This window comes from Macrobrachium nipponense, chromosome 2 (genome assembly GCF_015104395.2).
Source record: "Macrobrachium nipponense isolate FS-2020 chromosome 2, ASM1510439v2, whole genome shotgun sequence".
NCBI lineage: Eukaryota > Metazoa > Arthropoda > Malacostraca > Decapoda > Palaemonidae > Macrobrachium > Macrobrachium nipponense.
The window spans coordinates 128,097,225-128,112,798 of NC_087201.1; the positions used below are offsets into that span (position 1 = coordinate 128,097,225).

At 35.8% G+C, this 15,574-nt stretch overlaps 1 protein-coding gene across 5 annotated transcripts in view; it reads left to right on the plus strand.

Annotated features, from left to right (window-relative positions):
- Positions 1–15,574, plus strand: part of LOC135220981 (uncharacterized) — a 452,378-nt gene that overhangs the window by 60,966 nt on the left and 375,838 nt on the right. For all 5 annotated transcript variants that reach the window (XR_010315842.1, XR_010315843.1, XR_010315844.1 and 2 more), the window contains one exon: positions 11,789–11,916. Coding sequence is in view for 2 of the 5 variants with exons in the window: in XM_064258675.1 (XP_064114745.1) it covers positions 11,912–11,916 (5 nt within the window). In the remaining 3 variants the exon portion in view is untranslated. The remainder of the gene's footprint in view (positions 1–11,788; positions 11,917–15,574) is intronic.

The following is a 15,574-nucleotide window of genomic DNA, read 5'->3' on the forward strand; positions in this document are numbered from 1 at the left end:
ATAAATACATACATACACACGCATCACCTTATCCAAGTGTGTTTTCCCCGAACATGGGGTGGCTTAGGCTAAAAAAGGCAAAAATTGGGGGGGGGAAGGGGGTTGGGGGGGGGGGGGGGGGGGGGGGTGGGTGGGGAAGAAACAAGGCAAGTCAATTCCATGTTCATTTTTTCATTCTTTAATCAATAATGAAGTACTTTTATAACATCCCCCACAGCATCAGCCGTGTGTTCACCTTCTGTCCCCTACGTGACCAAACGACTTCAAAATGGTCTGAAAAAACTTCTTCCAGTCCATCAGTACCTCAAAAAATAAGAAATTCATACGATCTGGTGCCAAAGATTCACCATTGTATATAGACAGACACGTAGTCACGAACCCTATAAAACATTATGAATTTTCCAGTATATAAACACAAGATGAGTTTATATATTTACTACATTATGAATTTAACCTGAGCATTTATTTATTTAACCTTTTATTCAACATATTTTCATGATTTTGATGGTTGTACTAAAGAGATTCTATATGGGAGAGCCATCTTTGAGAACCAAATGGGGAAGCCCTAGTCTCTAACCTGTCACGGGGTACCTTGTTAGCTTACTGTCATGATGATAATCATGAGCCCCGTGTTGTTGTTCTAGTGATATCTCAGGGTATCTTGCATATTCAGTTTCCTGCGTTTGTCTTTACTTTCATGGAATTAAAATTCTAGAAACTGTTATGACAGCTTATCAGGATATAATATGAATGTTGCTCATATTTGTTCCGCTTAGAACCGGTTGTATATTCTCTCACCTTTCTGCTTAGCCTGAAGCAGGTCATAAGCAACGTCTACCGTAGGATTCGACAAACTGGAATGCTATTAGGCAACTGATTAGATATAGCAGTTCAAGGTATGTAATGAAAAAACTTGGAGGTCTTAGAGCATGATAGCCCTTGCATGATTAGGTATGATTCTGGTCTTATTATATTTGTTCCTAACATTTTCATTGTTTCACTTGTTGGATTCATGTTAATCAAACAGAATAGAGACTCTCATTATGCAAAACACAGGATACCGTCATCGGAAACCTTAGTTGTTAGACCTGCCATCTGAAATACTGGCAATGAAGGTCTATGCAATCGGTCCTGATTCATTTGCTAAATCCTGTAGTTCTGCTGACATCAATCTCTTAACAATTATCATTAGGTTATTTACAAATGTATGGAAGATATCCATCCTCAGAATATGTTGCTAGAAAACTGTAGATGTTTCCAGTTAATATTACAAGCCTTAAAAAAGGGTTGGATTTGGTAGGACAACAATGTAATTGAAACTTAATGCCTTGCGTATTTTTAGGATGGATTTGTAGTTATAAATATAGTAGACATTATAGAGTCATTAGCTACACTGGGGTAACAACTCTTAACTCTCACATTCTATGTTTAACAAAAGGTATATCGCTCAATCCGTCGTTTCTTTTCGTGAAAGTACAGGTATTTTTATTGGTCATGGAGATACTTGTCCTTTCACCAACAGGTTAACTGCACTTGTTAAAACTCCTTTTCGTTTAGCATCAATAGCAAACGTGTCGTCGGTTGTTTTCACGTTTATTAGTCACCACATTTTTCCAGCTTCTATACAGAGAATATTCTTGTCATGTTTTACTTTTATATTTCGTAAATGTACACGGATACCAGTATTTAATTATAACTAAATTTCCCATTTAAAAAAAATAAAGTCTAATACGAAAATTAATTTGAAAAGCTAACAGTAATTTAGCAGTGTAAAAACTTACCAAATAAACGCTTTCATAATTCATATTACAAAGCCAAAATTGGAGGAAAATTAATTCATATATATATTTAAATGAAAATTGTGTGGTGGTTATGCTGTTACTCGTATTAAAAACATGAAGTATTATTATTATTAATTATTATTTTATTATTATTATTATTATTATTGTTATTAATTCGACTGGTGGTGGTTTTTATTTATAGTGTGGGGTCCGGGTGCAATCCTGCCTCCTTAGGAGTCCATCACTTTTCTTACTATGTGTGCCGTTTCTAGATCACACACTTCTGCATGAGACCTGGAGCTACTTCAGCCTCTAGTTTTTCTAGATTCCTTTTCAGGGATCTTTTGGGATCGTGCCTAGTGCTCCTATGATTATGGGTACGTTATTTTCCACTGGCATATCCCATATCCTTCTTATTTCTATTTTCAGATCTTGATACTTATCCATTTTTTCCCTCTCTTTCTCTTCAACTCTGGTGTCCCATGGTATTGCGACATTCATGAGTGATACTTTCTTCTTGATTTTGTCAATCAACGTCACGTCTGGTCTATTTGCACGTATCACCCTATCCGTTCTGATACCATAGTCCCAGGAGGAATCTTTGCCTGATCGTTTCTATCACTCCCTCAGGTTGGTGCTCGTACCACTTATTACTACAAGGTAGCTGATGTTTCTTGCACAGGCTCCAGTGGAGGGCTTTTGCCACTGAATCATGCCTCTTTTTTGTACTGGTTCTGTGCAAGTGCCGGGCATTCGCTTGCTATGTGGTTTATGGTTTCAGTTTTTCAGTATTGGCACTTCCTACATATGGGAGAGATGTTATTCCGTCTTATCGTACTTTTGAACATATCTGGTTCTTAGGGCCTGATCTTGTGCCGCTGTTATCAATTCCTTCAGTTTCCTTCTTTAGCTCTCCCCTGTAGCCATTGCCAATTGTCATCGCTGGCTAGTTCTTTAGTCTGTCTCATGTATTGTCCGTGCATTGGTTTGTTGTGCCAGTCCTCTGTTCTCTCTGTCTTTCTCCTGTCTCTGTATATTTCTGGGTCTTCGTCTACTTTTATTAGTCCTTCTTCCCATGCACTCTTTAGCCACTCGTCTTCACTGGTTTTCAGATTATTGCCCCAGTGCTCTGTTTTCAATGTTGACGCAGTCCTCTATACTTAGTAGTCCTCTCCCTCCTTCCTTTCGTGTTATGTATAGTCTGTCCGTATTTGCTCTTGGGTGTAGTGCTTTGTGTATTGTCATTTGTTTCTGGTTTTCTGATCTATGCTGCGGAGTTCTGCCTTCGTCCATTCCACTATTCCTGCGCTGTATCTGATTACTGGCACTGCCCATGTGTTTATGGCTTTTATCATATTTCCTCCATTGAGTTTTGACTTGAGTATCGCCTTGAGTCTCTGCATATATTCTTTCCTGATCGTGTCCTTCATCTCTTGGTGTTTTATATCTCCTCCTTCCATTATTCCCACAGGTATTTGTATCCTGTCTCATCTAGGTGTTTGATGTTGCTCCCCATCTGGTAGCTTTATCCCTTCAGTTCTCGTTACTTTGCCTTTTTGTATGTTGACTAAGGCGCATTTTTCTATTCCAAACTCCATTCTGATGTCCCCAGATACAATCCTTACAGTCTGGATTAGGGTATCTATTTCCTTGATGCTCTTACCATACAGCTTGATGTCGTCCATGAACATCAGATGGTTGATTTTGTTGCCTCTTTTCTTGAGTTGGTACCCGGCATCCATTTCTTCTGTAGTACTTTTGTCATGGCTACTACGAAGAGTAGTGGGGACAGTGAGTCGCCCTGGAAGATCCTCTCCTGATATTAACCTCTGCTAGTTTTATTCCAGAGCTTGTAAGTATTGTATTCCAGTTGCGCATTGTATTTTTGAGGAAGCTGATGGTATTTTCCTCTGCCCCATATATTTTCAGGCATTCTATTAGCCATGTGTGTGGTATCATGTCGAAGGCTTTCTTATAGTCTATCCATGCCATGCTTAGGTTGGTTTTCCTTCTCCTACTGTTCTTCATTACCATTTTGTCTATCAGGAGCTGGTCTTTTGTGCCCCTACTCTTCCTTCTGCAGCCTTTCCTGTGGTAGGGATGGTGTTTGTCTCCTCTAGGTAGTTGTATAGCTTTCACTGATGATACCTGTTAGTAACTTCCACATTATTGGTAGGCAGGTGATAGGCCTGTAGTTACTGGCTATATTTCCCTTACTCTTGTCTTTTTGTACTAAGGATGTTCTTCCTGTGGTCATCCATTTGGGTGCTTGGTGATTTGAGATACAATGCTGGAGTTGTTCTGCTATTCGTGGGTGTAGGGCCTTGAAGTTTTTGAGCCAGTATCCATGGACTTCATCGGGACCTGGGGTTTTCCAGTTTGGCATTTTCTTTAGTTGGTGTCTGACTGTGTCTGTCGTGATCTCTGTGAATCTTTGTTTTATTCTCCCTGTTTCTTCTTCCTTGACTTCCTGGAGCCATGTTGCATGTTTGTTGTGTGATACCGGATTGCTCCATATGTTTTCCCAGAGTCTCTTACTTGGTTCGGCTTCAGGAATTTCTTGGGGGTTGTCTTCCCCTCTTAGTTGGCTGTATAGTCTTTTCTGGTTGGTTCCGAATAGTTTGTTCTGTTGGTATCCCTTATTCCTGTTCATGTACCGTTGGATCTTGTGTGCTTTGGACTTAAGCCTCTGTTTTACATCTTCTATTGTGTTGTTTAGTCCCCTCTCTTGTACTTTGTTTTTCTCGTTGAGTTTCCTCCTTTGTTTTCTTGCTTCTTAGCCTTTTTTCTGCCATCTCTTTCAGTTTACTCAAGTCAGATCTCATCACCATGATTTGCTTTTCCAGGCGCCTTTTCCAAGGAGGTTGTCTGTTTTGGTTTCTGTTGGGTTGGTTGTGACGGTGGTGTTGGTGTTCGAATCCCATCAGTTCTGCTACTAATCTTGCTCCTGCATATGTCAAGTTATTTGTTTCTGTGATACTGGTGGTGTGTATTAGGCCATTATTCATTGACCTCACTTGTTTTCTCCCTTAATTTCTTGGTGTTGTAGGCTTTCAGGTGGGGTATCTTTGTTCTCTCTGTATCTGGCTCCATCCATTGTCTATCTTTTCTACCATTCCGTCCTCTCTGTTACTTCGTCGGTGTTTCTTCGTGTGTCGTTGTTTGATACTTCATCCTCCCTGTCGTCAATTCTGTGCATCGTCTCTCAGTTCGTCTTCGTGTAATTCGTTGTCGTGTGACATTTCCCTTTCCAGTTCTTCTCTTTCTGTTGGGGAGAGCCAGTTCTTTTCTTTATGTTCCTTACTTGATCTGCCAGCCTCTGCTCTGTTTGGGGGGTGTTATTCCTCTCATTCCAGATGTTGATCAATCTTCTTCTATATCCTCTCTCCGTCGGGTTGCTTCTGATGTAGCATCTCCATATTCCTTATTTTCTTCTCTTGTCCATTTCTTCCTTTTGCCTCTGTAGCTCCAATCTCAGGCTGTTGATTACTTTCGTTGTGGTGATCAGTTGCTGGATGACGACCTCCAAGTACCTGACCGTCTTCCCCTTCAATTGGGTTGAATACCTGGTTGCGGACGAAGCTCCTCTGTTGCCAGAGGTTCCATTTACGTCGTTGTCGTTTATTCCTTCATTTCTTTCCATCATTGCTGGAGTTTTGGCTATTTAACCCATAGCTGGACCCTACCCCATCAGGGATAGGTACTCATTTACAGCTGAGTAGACTGAGGAAATTATGGTAAAGATCCTTTCCCAAGGAATCAACGCCGAGGAGAGCGGTCACCCATCCAACGACTGACCAGCCCCAATGTTGCTTAACTTGACTTAAGTCTATTGAAGACCTAACCAACTCCTCCACGGCGCCACATATTATTATTATTATTATTATTATTATTATTATTATTATTATTATTATTATTATTATTATTATTATTATTATAAAAACATCTCTGGATATTAATCTTACTACCAGAACGTAAAGCAGAAAATATGAATGCAAACATTTACTATATCAAAGTCTGGCGGGTTGAGCCGCCATGTAGAATGGGGAAACTAGCACGTATTAACTGGTATTATTAGCGTTCATTACATTGATTAAGTTTAATTACAAATGGGTCATTAGCATAATGACATTACCTGAGTGGTTGCTTATGCTGGGTACAGCTAACATGTCCCCAATATCAAATATTAATCATAATTCGCTTGAGGATTGTTTGTTCATCTTTGCCGAATCTAATAAACGTCTCTGCCCTTTGGTGAATGCTTTTCCATCTAAATATATTTAAATTTCCAAAAGGCTTTATCCAAACAAACCAATTTCATTCCGTTTAAAATGAAAAATATCCCTTAAATTAGGATGAATATTATCTTCATTTACTACACTTTTTCTAAAGGTTGTCATGCAATATTAAGACCGTGATCTTTTATGACCTAATAAATAATGACAATTCGCCAGAAAAAGGTAATAAAAGATATTTTTTGATGGAGCGTTGAAGAAAAAGCTGGATATTGCAGGTTTATTAATTTTCCCAAGAAGATGACATGATCGAATTCTCACTGGATCAAGGTGGTATGTCATTGATCTGTAGTATGAAGTACGCCCATAAATATCAAGTGTTTTTAAGAAGAGTAACAAAATGAATAACATCTTGAGAAAATTATCTCGGTAACTTGTCATCTATACATTATAAAAGACATGAAAGTGCCTTGCAATTATGTTTAAAAAAAAGTGTCATGGGAAAAAAGGAGCACAAATGTATGAATGACACAAGGGATTTAAAAAGAGAAAAGACGGATAATTAGAAATTCTATTAAAAGAAATAAGAAAAATCTGTTTTGTGAATGAGGCATTTATTAAAGTCTTTTCAAATATGGAAAGCACATTGAAAAATAGCACAAAACATAATTCCTTAGAATTATTAAGTAAATAATATTTTCATACAATCAACTTACCTGTCAGATATATACATAGCTAAGACTCCGTCGTCCGAGCTATGTATATATCTGCCAGGTAAGTATGTAAGAAACTTTATTGTATCATAACAATATCATTTTTCCAAAAAGAAAAGAATATATTTACGAATAATGTGGACGGCTTATGCTTTTAAACATAATAAAGAGAAATAATTGATTGCCGTTCGTTTGTTATATGTATATAAATATATGATATATATGTAAATAAATTCTTTTAAAATAGGATACGTTTCAAGTATAAAAGGCCCTTTAAAACACTCTGGTTTAAAGCTAAGGCCTATATTTTGGTGGACTGACTTCCACCTGTAACAATATGAGTGAATGACTGAAGAAGTTACATTGGCGAAATATATAGTGGGAGATATGCCCTTAGGTGATGCCTGGGGTCACCGGTAAGCCGACGTTGTTTCTGCTAATTGTCTTAATCTGGTTCATCGTTACCTTAAGGAAGATATTGTCTATATGGTCAGAGTCCCAGGCTCCATAGGACAGGTTGATTCTATTATCTTGTTTTATTGTGACGATTCCAACATCTGACATTTGTATCGACTGCTGCTCTTGTATAAAATTCAGTATGATTTCCCATGGTATGGTTAGTGTCGTTTATATGATGGAAAATTGCCGAACTATTTTGTCCATATCTAACTGAGATTTTATGTTCAGTTAATCTCTCAGAGGGAAATTTTCCTGTATATCCAAGTATGACTTATCACAATCTCTACATTGGATCTCATAAACGCCTGCGTCTTTACAAATTGGTTTCTGCCTGATGTTAATTATTGATTTCCCCAGTGTATTTGGATAAGTGAAGATGAAAGGTTGGAGTGGCCCAAGGTTTGTGTGATCTTTCGTAAATTGTCCACATGGGGGATTATGATTTTGTTTGTGTATTTTTCCTTTTCTTTGTTTTCTGTGGGTTTATAAAAAGGCTCATTGCTTTATGTATGGCTTTTTCTGTTATGTGCTTTGGGTATTTTAACAAGATAAGTTGATTTCTGATTGTTTCAAGTTCTTTGTTGAGAAAATCTAGGGAGCAAATTCTCAGGGCTCTTAACAAATAGGTTACTTGCTATGCCGAGTTTAACTGAAATGTCATGATAGCTGTAAAAATGTATATATGAAAGTGAGAATGTCGCTTTCCTGAAGACAGTGAATTTGTAGTTATTAGTTCTGATGATTAAGATCTAAAAATGGGATCTCGGTATTGTTTTCCCGTTCTACTTTAAATTTTATGCCTGGGACAAAGGAGTTTAATTTTTGTAAAAATACATCAAAATCGCCCGACACACTGGAATAGTAGGTGGGGCGATTTTGTTGTCTTTCTATAAATAAGGGACGAACTTTTATTTGTCTCTGAAATTGCACATAGGTTGGTTGTTTTTTTTTTCGATAACAGTGCATATATGAGTGAAATTGTAAGCCCATTTCTAATGTCATGAATGATATACAATTGTTCATATATAGTACTGGGTACCGTTTTGAATGTCCCGTCGGCATACTAGTTAAGGCAGGTAGAGAGGAATTGCAAGTTCCGATATGTGGAAAAGATGAACATTGTTATCAAATGAACCAGAATCAAACATTAAGAATTGGTCACCATCATTGGTTTAAGTTTGATTTTCTGTAAAAACCAAATCCTTTATATGCATAGGCACAACCAATCCAATATCGTCTTTTTGTCAAACACGGCGTAATGTTCTCTCGATGCTATTTGTTGAAGGTAAAGCCGTAGCTACGGCTTGAGAAACTTGAGATGCTGGACTTATTATGACGTGGGGTGCTTCTCTGCTATCTTTCGCCTCTTCTCTCACTTCATTCATATTTTTACAAATAAAAATCCATTTAAAAGGAGCATTGGCTTTCCTTTCGAGCTCTTGACAAATTCGGCCATATTCAAGAAGTATGCTTACACTTTGAAGTACATATTATTATTATTATTATTATTATTATTATTATTATTATTATTATTATTATTTTATTATTATGCTCTACAAAAACTGACTTTGTAATGAGAGAGAGAGAAACTTGCTTCTTTTGCAAATTAGTCTCAATTGGCGATTCGAAGTAATTGGCCAGTCGAAGATATTCTTCTACGAAGTTTTTGTTTTCGAAAACGTGTTCGAAGATCTGTTTTCGAAGAAATGTCCGTGAGCGATATATATGTTACGTATAATGTGGATAATTGCCTAATGCAGAAAACTGCCTAATGTGTATATTAAGCAAGCAGTTTGCATAAAGTTTACAATTTGTTAACATTAGGCCAAACATGCCTGTTGTTCAAATCATGCAGCTCAATTTTGCCCGATGTAAATACAACTGCCTAATCTAAACATATATTATGGTTTAGTGTAGAAATGGAAATTAATCCAACAGACAACCCACGGGAGGTTAAAAGAGAATGCAACATGGTTAATGTAGAGACAGTTTAAAGAATTCCAATTTATTTGAATAAACACAAACATAATTAATGCAATATCAGTTAAAGAGAAATAAGTCAATAGATCTCAGGGTTCAGTTGAGTCCAGTAAGAAATTTGTGCATGATCTGCCCGGGTGACAGCGCGAGTTGCATTTAAATTTTTTTCTTAGGCAGCTGCATCGTCCAGTTGTACATTGAGTAGTACATTGACACTTTATATATCCTTGCCCACCATTGGCTCGTGCTGTTGCTGTTCTAATCGATAGGCAGATATCAGGAACCTCTTCAGACTTTATCAGGGGCTGTTTGATTGCACTTAGATCAGCTGTTGTTTAATTTTGGTCCAAGAATTCCCTCCCGAAAACCTACAGTGTAAAACCATCTTGTTCCCTTGAGGACGACCACTAACAGATTTTTAGGATCTGTTGGACCACGATCGACATCCGGGACCCTCAGCGTAGCACACTGACCAATGGATAATGGTTTAAGTGACAGACCCAAAGTTTCGAACAACATTCGAACAACACTCCAGTTATAGTGGTTCGTCATTCAATTCACATTAGGCAAAATACCCTCGCCTAATTTGAAAATCATGCCTAATGTTGACAATAGGCAAGTAATTTGCCTATTGTCAACATTGTGCAAAACAAATTGCCTAATATGGAGATTAGGCAATTTTTCTGCCTAATGTTCACATTAGGCAATTATCCACATTATGCGTAACATATATATATATATATATAATATATATATATATATATATATATATATATATATATATATATAATATATTATATATATATATATATATATGTGTGTGTGTGTGTGTGTGTGTGTGTGTGTGTGTGTGTGTTTTGTGAGTTTATCGGCTGCAAGTCTTTTCTTCTCTTTAAATGATTATTATTATTATTATTATTATTATTATTATTATTATTATTATTATTATCTTATTATTATTATTATTATTATTATTAATTATTATTATTCAGAAGATGAAACCTATTCATATGGAAGAAGCCCTCACAAGGCCAATTGACTTGAAATTCAAGCTTCCAAAGAATACGGTGTCCATTAGGAAGAAGTAAGAAAAATGAATGAATAAACAAAATTGTATTAAAATGCAAAAGGAGAGTAGTATGAGGGTAGTAATGCATTGCATCTTCGCTTGAACTTCTGGAGCTTCAATCGCGCGACTTCCATCCTCTGAGAAACTGTTCCCCAATTCAACGGTGTGAGAGGATTAAAGCGAAGATTCGGACGAGAGATACCACAAACTAGGTTATTTTACGAGGAATGTAATATTATTTTAGTCAAACAAGCACCATTTAACTGATGATATAGTTTAATGGACGAAAAACAAAATTGATTACATTTGCTTGCATTTTAGTACAATACTATCCCAAGTCGATTATTGTGCGTCCAAGAAATATTTTCTACTCTGGCTTAAAAAAAACATTTTCAGTAAATCTTGCCAAGAACTAATTTCCTGCAGCAGTATTTAGTGTGAAGTTAGGTTTCGACAAATTCCTCCACCTCCATTTTGAAAGGGCAAGAAAAAATAATAAAAAAACGCCGGAAATAAAAGAAGAAGAAAAAAAAGTTTCTTTTTCCGAAGCAAACTTTGATGGGGAACCAAATTAAGTTTTTCCCTTCTCTAACTTTGGAATCTCTTTAGCAAACTTTGTTCATCTGGTGGTATATTGGTTTACACTTTTACCTGTGTCAGGAAAAATATTAACACTTGCCATCCCCCTCGGCCTCCCTCTCCTCCTCTCCGCTCCTGTACATTCATTCTGTTTTCTACGGATTTTTTTGTTGTTATGCTGCTATTATTTAATTTACTCCTTCACACCATCCTTCACTAGTAGTATTCTAAATCTCAGATTTTCTGCCGTTTACTGTTTTCCCTTTTGTGTCTTATCTTGGTAAGTGATTTTCTTTAATGTATTGTTCTCATTGTTAACCACTTAAGCTTATAGTTTCTGAAAGTTACTTTATTGTAATTTTTAAAAGACCCACATAACAACCATTCCCCATTTGATCCACATTTTTCGTCGTCACGCTGTCAAACCATTTCATAACTCTCTCTCTCTCTCTCTCTCTCTCTCTCTCTCTCATTGCCCATGAGTTAAGATTTCACTGTGTGGTATCCTTGCATCAGAGCTTCCAACTGTCATCATCTTGTCTTGTATTTTTGTCTGAAATTAATTTGATCATTACTTTAGAACTTAACATTCTATATTATTTTTGGCTTATCTCTTATTATTTAAGTTATTTTTCGCTTAGAATATCAATTTGTCATATTACACTTATGATTTTATAATAAAAAATCATGTAAACATTAATTTAATAATTAGTTCGTTTTTAGTTGAAAAAATTCTTTCTAATTCCATTCAAGGTTTATTTTTCATCACTGACGGATTATATTATATTTTGCATATAACTAAACTAAAAACTTTTATGTTTTTCTTGACTGCTGGCAAAAATAGAACTAAAGCTTGGTATTTTGAAAATATGTTATGCAATTATCAGTAATTATACGTTCCACTGGCAGTCTTCAGCAAAGATTTGATTCCTGAGTAATTTTTTTATAGTACTTTTAATTTCAATATTTCAGGATAGCGTCTCAGTTTGTGTCTGACGATGATGTGATACCATAAGATCTTCCGAGGCCTGAAACAGGTATTTCTTCATCTGAACAAACATCTAGAAAGTGAGGGCAACTTTTAAAGCTCATGCAATGAAGTAAGTCTATTTGATTTGTCATTATCTTTCGTGTGTATCTTTCTATGTCTGTTATACTTTTAGGTATAATGAAGTTTTAATATCATGAAACATCCAGCTGCCATCAAGCAGTTATCCTCTATTTGATAGAATGTTTCAAGGTAGGTCGTTCCCTATATCTTGTTACTATTACCTTTATGACGAAAATATAGTTGGTGAAATTTATTATCTAAGTCTTAATTCCAGTGACTATGAAATTTGAGACATAAAATCATTACGCCATGGGACTGACACATTATGCTGAACTATACCCTAAAAATCTTAATATAGGGTATGATGAACTATACCCTAAAAATCATAATATAGGGTGGCGAAAGAAGCAAAGATAAGTTATAATAACAGAGAAATGAAACTGTTTTGGTTTTAGTTGTACTACTTTGAGGCTTAGTTTAAATGTTACGGATGTAACATTGAGTACCATATTCACTTAAAGTTCATGAAAATAGCTTTCATAAATTCTGAAGTAAATGTGACACATTCAATAACTGGACCTTAAGGTGGAAAGGGTAACAACGATTGGGTATTACCAATACGCATTATTAGGAGTTAGTCAAGATGCTTAGAGTCTCGAGAAATTATTGCTTAATGAAACGAAGTCATTGAAAGACGGTACGCCATGTACTAAAAAATATTTCGCAAAATAAGTAGATTATTTGCTAACTGATTTCAAATATAACAATCACATCAGACAAGTGTTTTAACACTGATCTTAAAAAAAAAAAAAACAGAAAAAATAAAGAAGTTCATATGATTATGTACTTTACTAAACTGGGGATTAAATATTGTGATAATAAAAGGCATTAGTTTACGAGTATTCATACAAGGCAACACGAGAGTCGAATGCACAATTATGGCGATGAATGTAGTAATTTACAGCACATACGCTTCATTAAAAGGGGATACTGGTAAATCTTTTTTTAGAAAAACAATTTATGGTAATGCTGCTTTGTTGCAAAAATCAGCGCCGGATATGTATTAGATGAAAGCTGTTTTTTCCTATTGATATTTATACTAAAAATAAATACTATCGTAGCAAAGAAGGTTCGTTATGTACGCCTGATGGTAAAAGTCAACCCTCTGAATAACTGCAGTATATATATATTTCCTCTGCGAGCATTGGAATGCAATGCTAGGTAAACATTTTTTTATGTTAAACAGGACATATGATACGGAAAAGTAATTGATTATTTGCTAGAAAAAAAACATCGTCGAATAAATTAGGTAAAACTGATCAGCAATAAATTTCCTACGGTAGTTTTCAATTAAAGAAAAGAATAATAAACACTGAAAACCTTCGGGCAACGTAACCACTCTACCAATTGACATTTTAGTTTTACTCCCCAGGTAAAGAAATAATCTTGTTTACAACGAAAGGGTTCGAGATTTCTGGCAAAATAAGTACACTTTAGTTATTTTGTGTATCTGCGAAAACTATAAATGTTTAAGTTAAGGTAGACTTTGACAAAATTAAAATACTACTGTAATATATAACAAGTGCTTCCAACAGCCAAGTTTCTCGCATTCCAGAGAGCCCTTATGTCTGTTATCTGGTTCTGTAACTTAGACTTTTTGGCCAGGCGTCAACATGGCAATGCTAAAATGGAACCATTTTTCCTACGTTTTACCAAAACAAAAAAAATTAATTGAAGGAAGGTAAGTACTTGGTGAAGAAATAACATCAATAATCAAAAGCTACATACTTTCTGCATGACAGAGAGTGTATGTAAATTTGCATACATACTACAAAACACACACACATACACAGGCTTTGCCGCCTCATCGTCACCAACGTACACCGCAGCACCGTTAATGATTTCAGTTATTTAAAAATTCCGTCGACAACAAACGGAGCTGTAAAATGCACCTGCATAGATACAATATATATATATAATATATATATATATATTTATTTATTTTATTTTTTTTTTGGGGGGGGAGGGTTCGCGCATACATGAAAATTGTTTAGTAGTATATGGATTAAAAAAATCTATAGAATGAATTATGAACGGTATGTTGTATTTTGTTTCTTGCTCTAAAGTGGTTATTTCAATGTTAATTATGAGAGAGAGAAAGAGAGAGAGAGCTGTAGTATTGCTTCGAGCGTGGGATTCTTATATATATATATATATATAATATATATATATATTTATATATATATATATATATATATGTATATATATATATATATATATAATAATATATATATAATATATATATATATATATATATATATATATATATATATATATATATATATATATATATATATATATGTACATAAAAGGGGAATTTGCTATGATTAATAATATATTTTAAATACAGTTATAATATATAATGTGATATGCTATGACGTTTCTTAGAATGTGGAGTGACAAGCCTTGGGAATGCTGACATGTCCTTATGAGGTGGTGTGATCAAGATTGCTGTCTTAGCAAATCAGTGCCTCGTCCTGTCGCTATGCACGGGCGGGTCATAGAGGTGACTTTGAAACTGGACTCAAGCAGCTTATGGGCGTGAACATTGAGTGTGAGTTCGTACGTATGTGAGCGTTTTTCCCCCTACATATTATGAGAATGTAGGCTTATCATGGGGAATAGATCATCAGAGAGGTGGCAGAGCCAGGATGGCTTCTGCAATGTGTTTTTATATAGTGTTAGTGCAACTGTGCTGAATGGGCGATTCTGGTAAAGGGGAATTGTTCTGGAGAAGAGTGGAATTGTTCTGGAGAAATGGGAACTGACTTAATTACTATGGTGTACTGACTGTGTTGACTGTGCATAGTGTTATGGCTAAACTAATGTTGGTGTTTGATTAATTACCGAGGGTTATCCGAGTTATTTGGGCTTCTGTTAAGAATCTGAGTTATTCAGTTAATACTTTGCTTTTAAATAAATGCATATTTTTGTAATTAACGACTCTGATTTGATGACCTTAAATAGTGGAGAGAGAGAGAGAGAGAGAGAGAGAATGTGTTACCAATTGCCTTTGGCTGCTTTTGGTCCATCGCTATCTTTTAAAAATATGATAAAGAGATTAACTGTCATCTTGTTATACATACATATAACAATGAAGAGAGAGAGAAAGAGGGAGAGAGAGCTATCAAAAGCAGCATCCACCAATAAATATATATATATATATATATATACAGTGGTACCTCGAGATACGAAAGGCTCAACTTACGAAAAACTCGAGATACGGAAGGCTCAACTTACGAAAAACTCGAGATACGTAAGCAAATACGAAGATTTTTGCGGGTCTACATACGAAAATTGTTCAAGATATGGAAGGGTGTTGCTGTAAAGTCTTAGATTCGCCCGGACCACCAATAACAATTTTAAAACTCGCGCGCCGCCAACTGAGTAGACTCGCCACCATCCTCCCACTCTCCCATTGGTTGCTGATGCTAGTCACCGCCATGAGATCCTTCTCTCCTATTGGTCAGCATCTCTCCTATGATGCATCTACGTAGCGGCGTGCTCTTTCGGCCACTTCACGGCATCATCGGTATCATACACCCGCGGTATTCATTCGTTCTATACGATTTCGTTTATTAACGTATATTCGTTAGTGATTTCGTTTTAGTATACTTTATCGTGTTGTGTGAGAACTTTACTACATA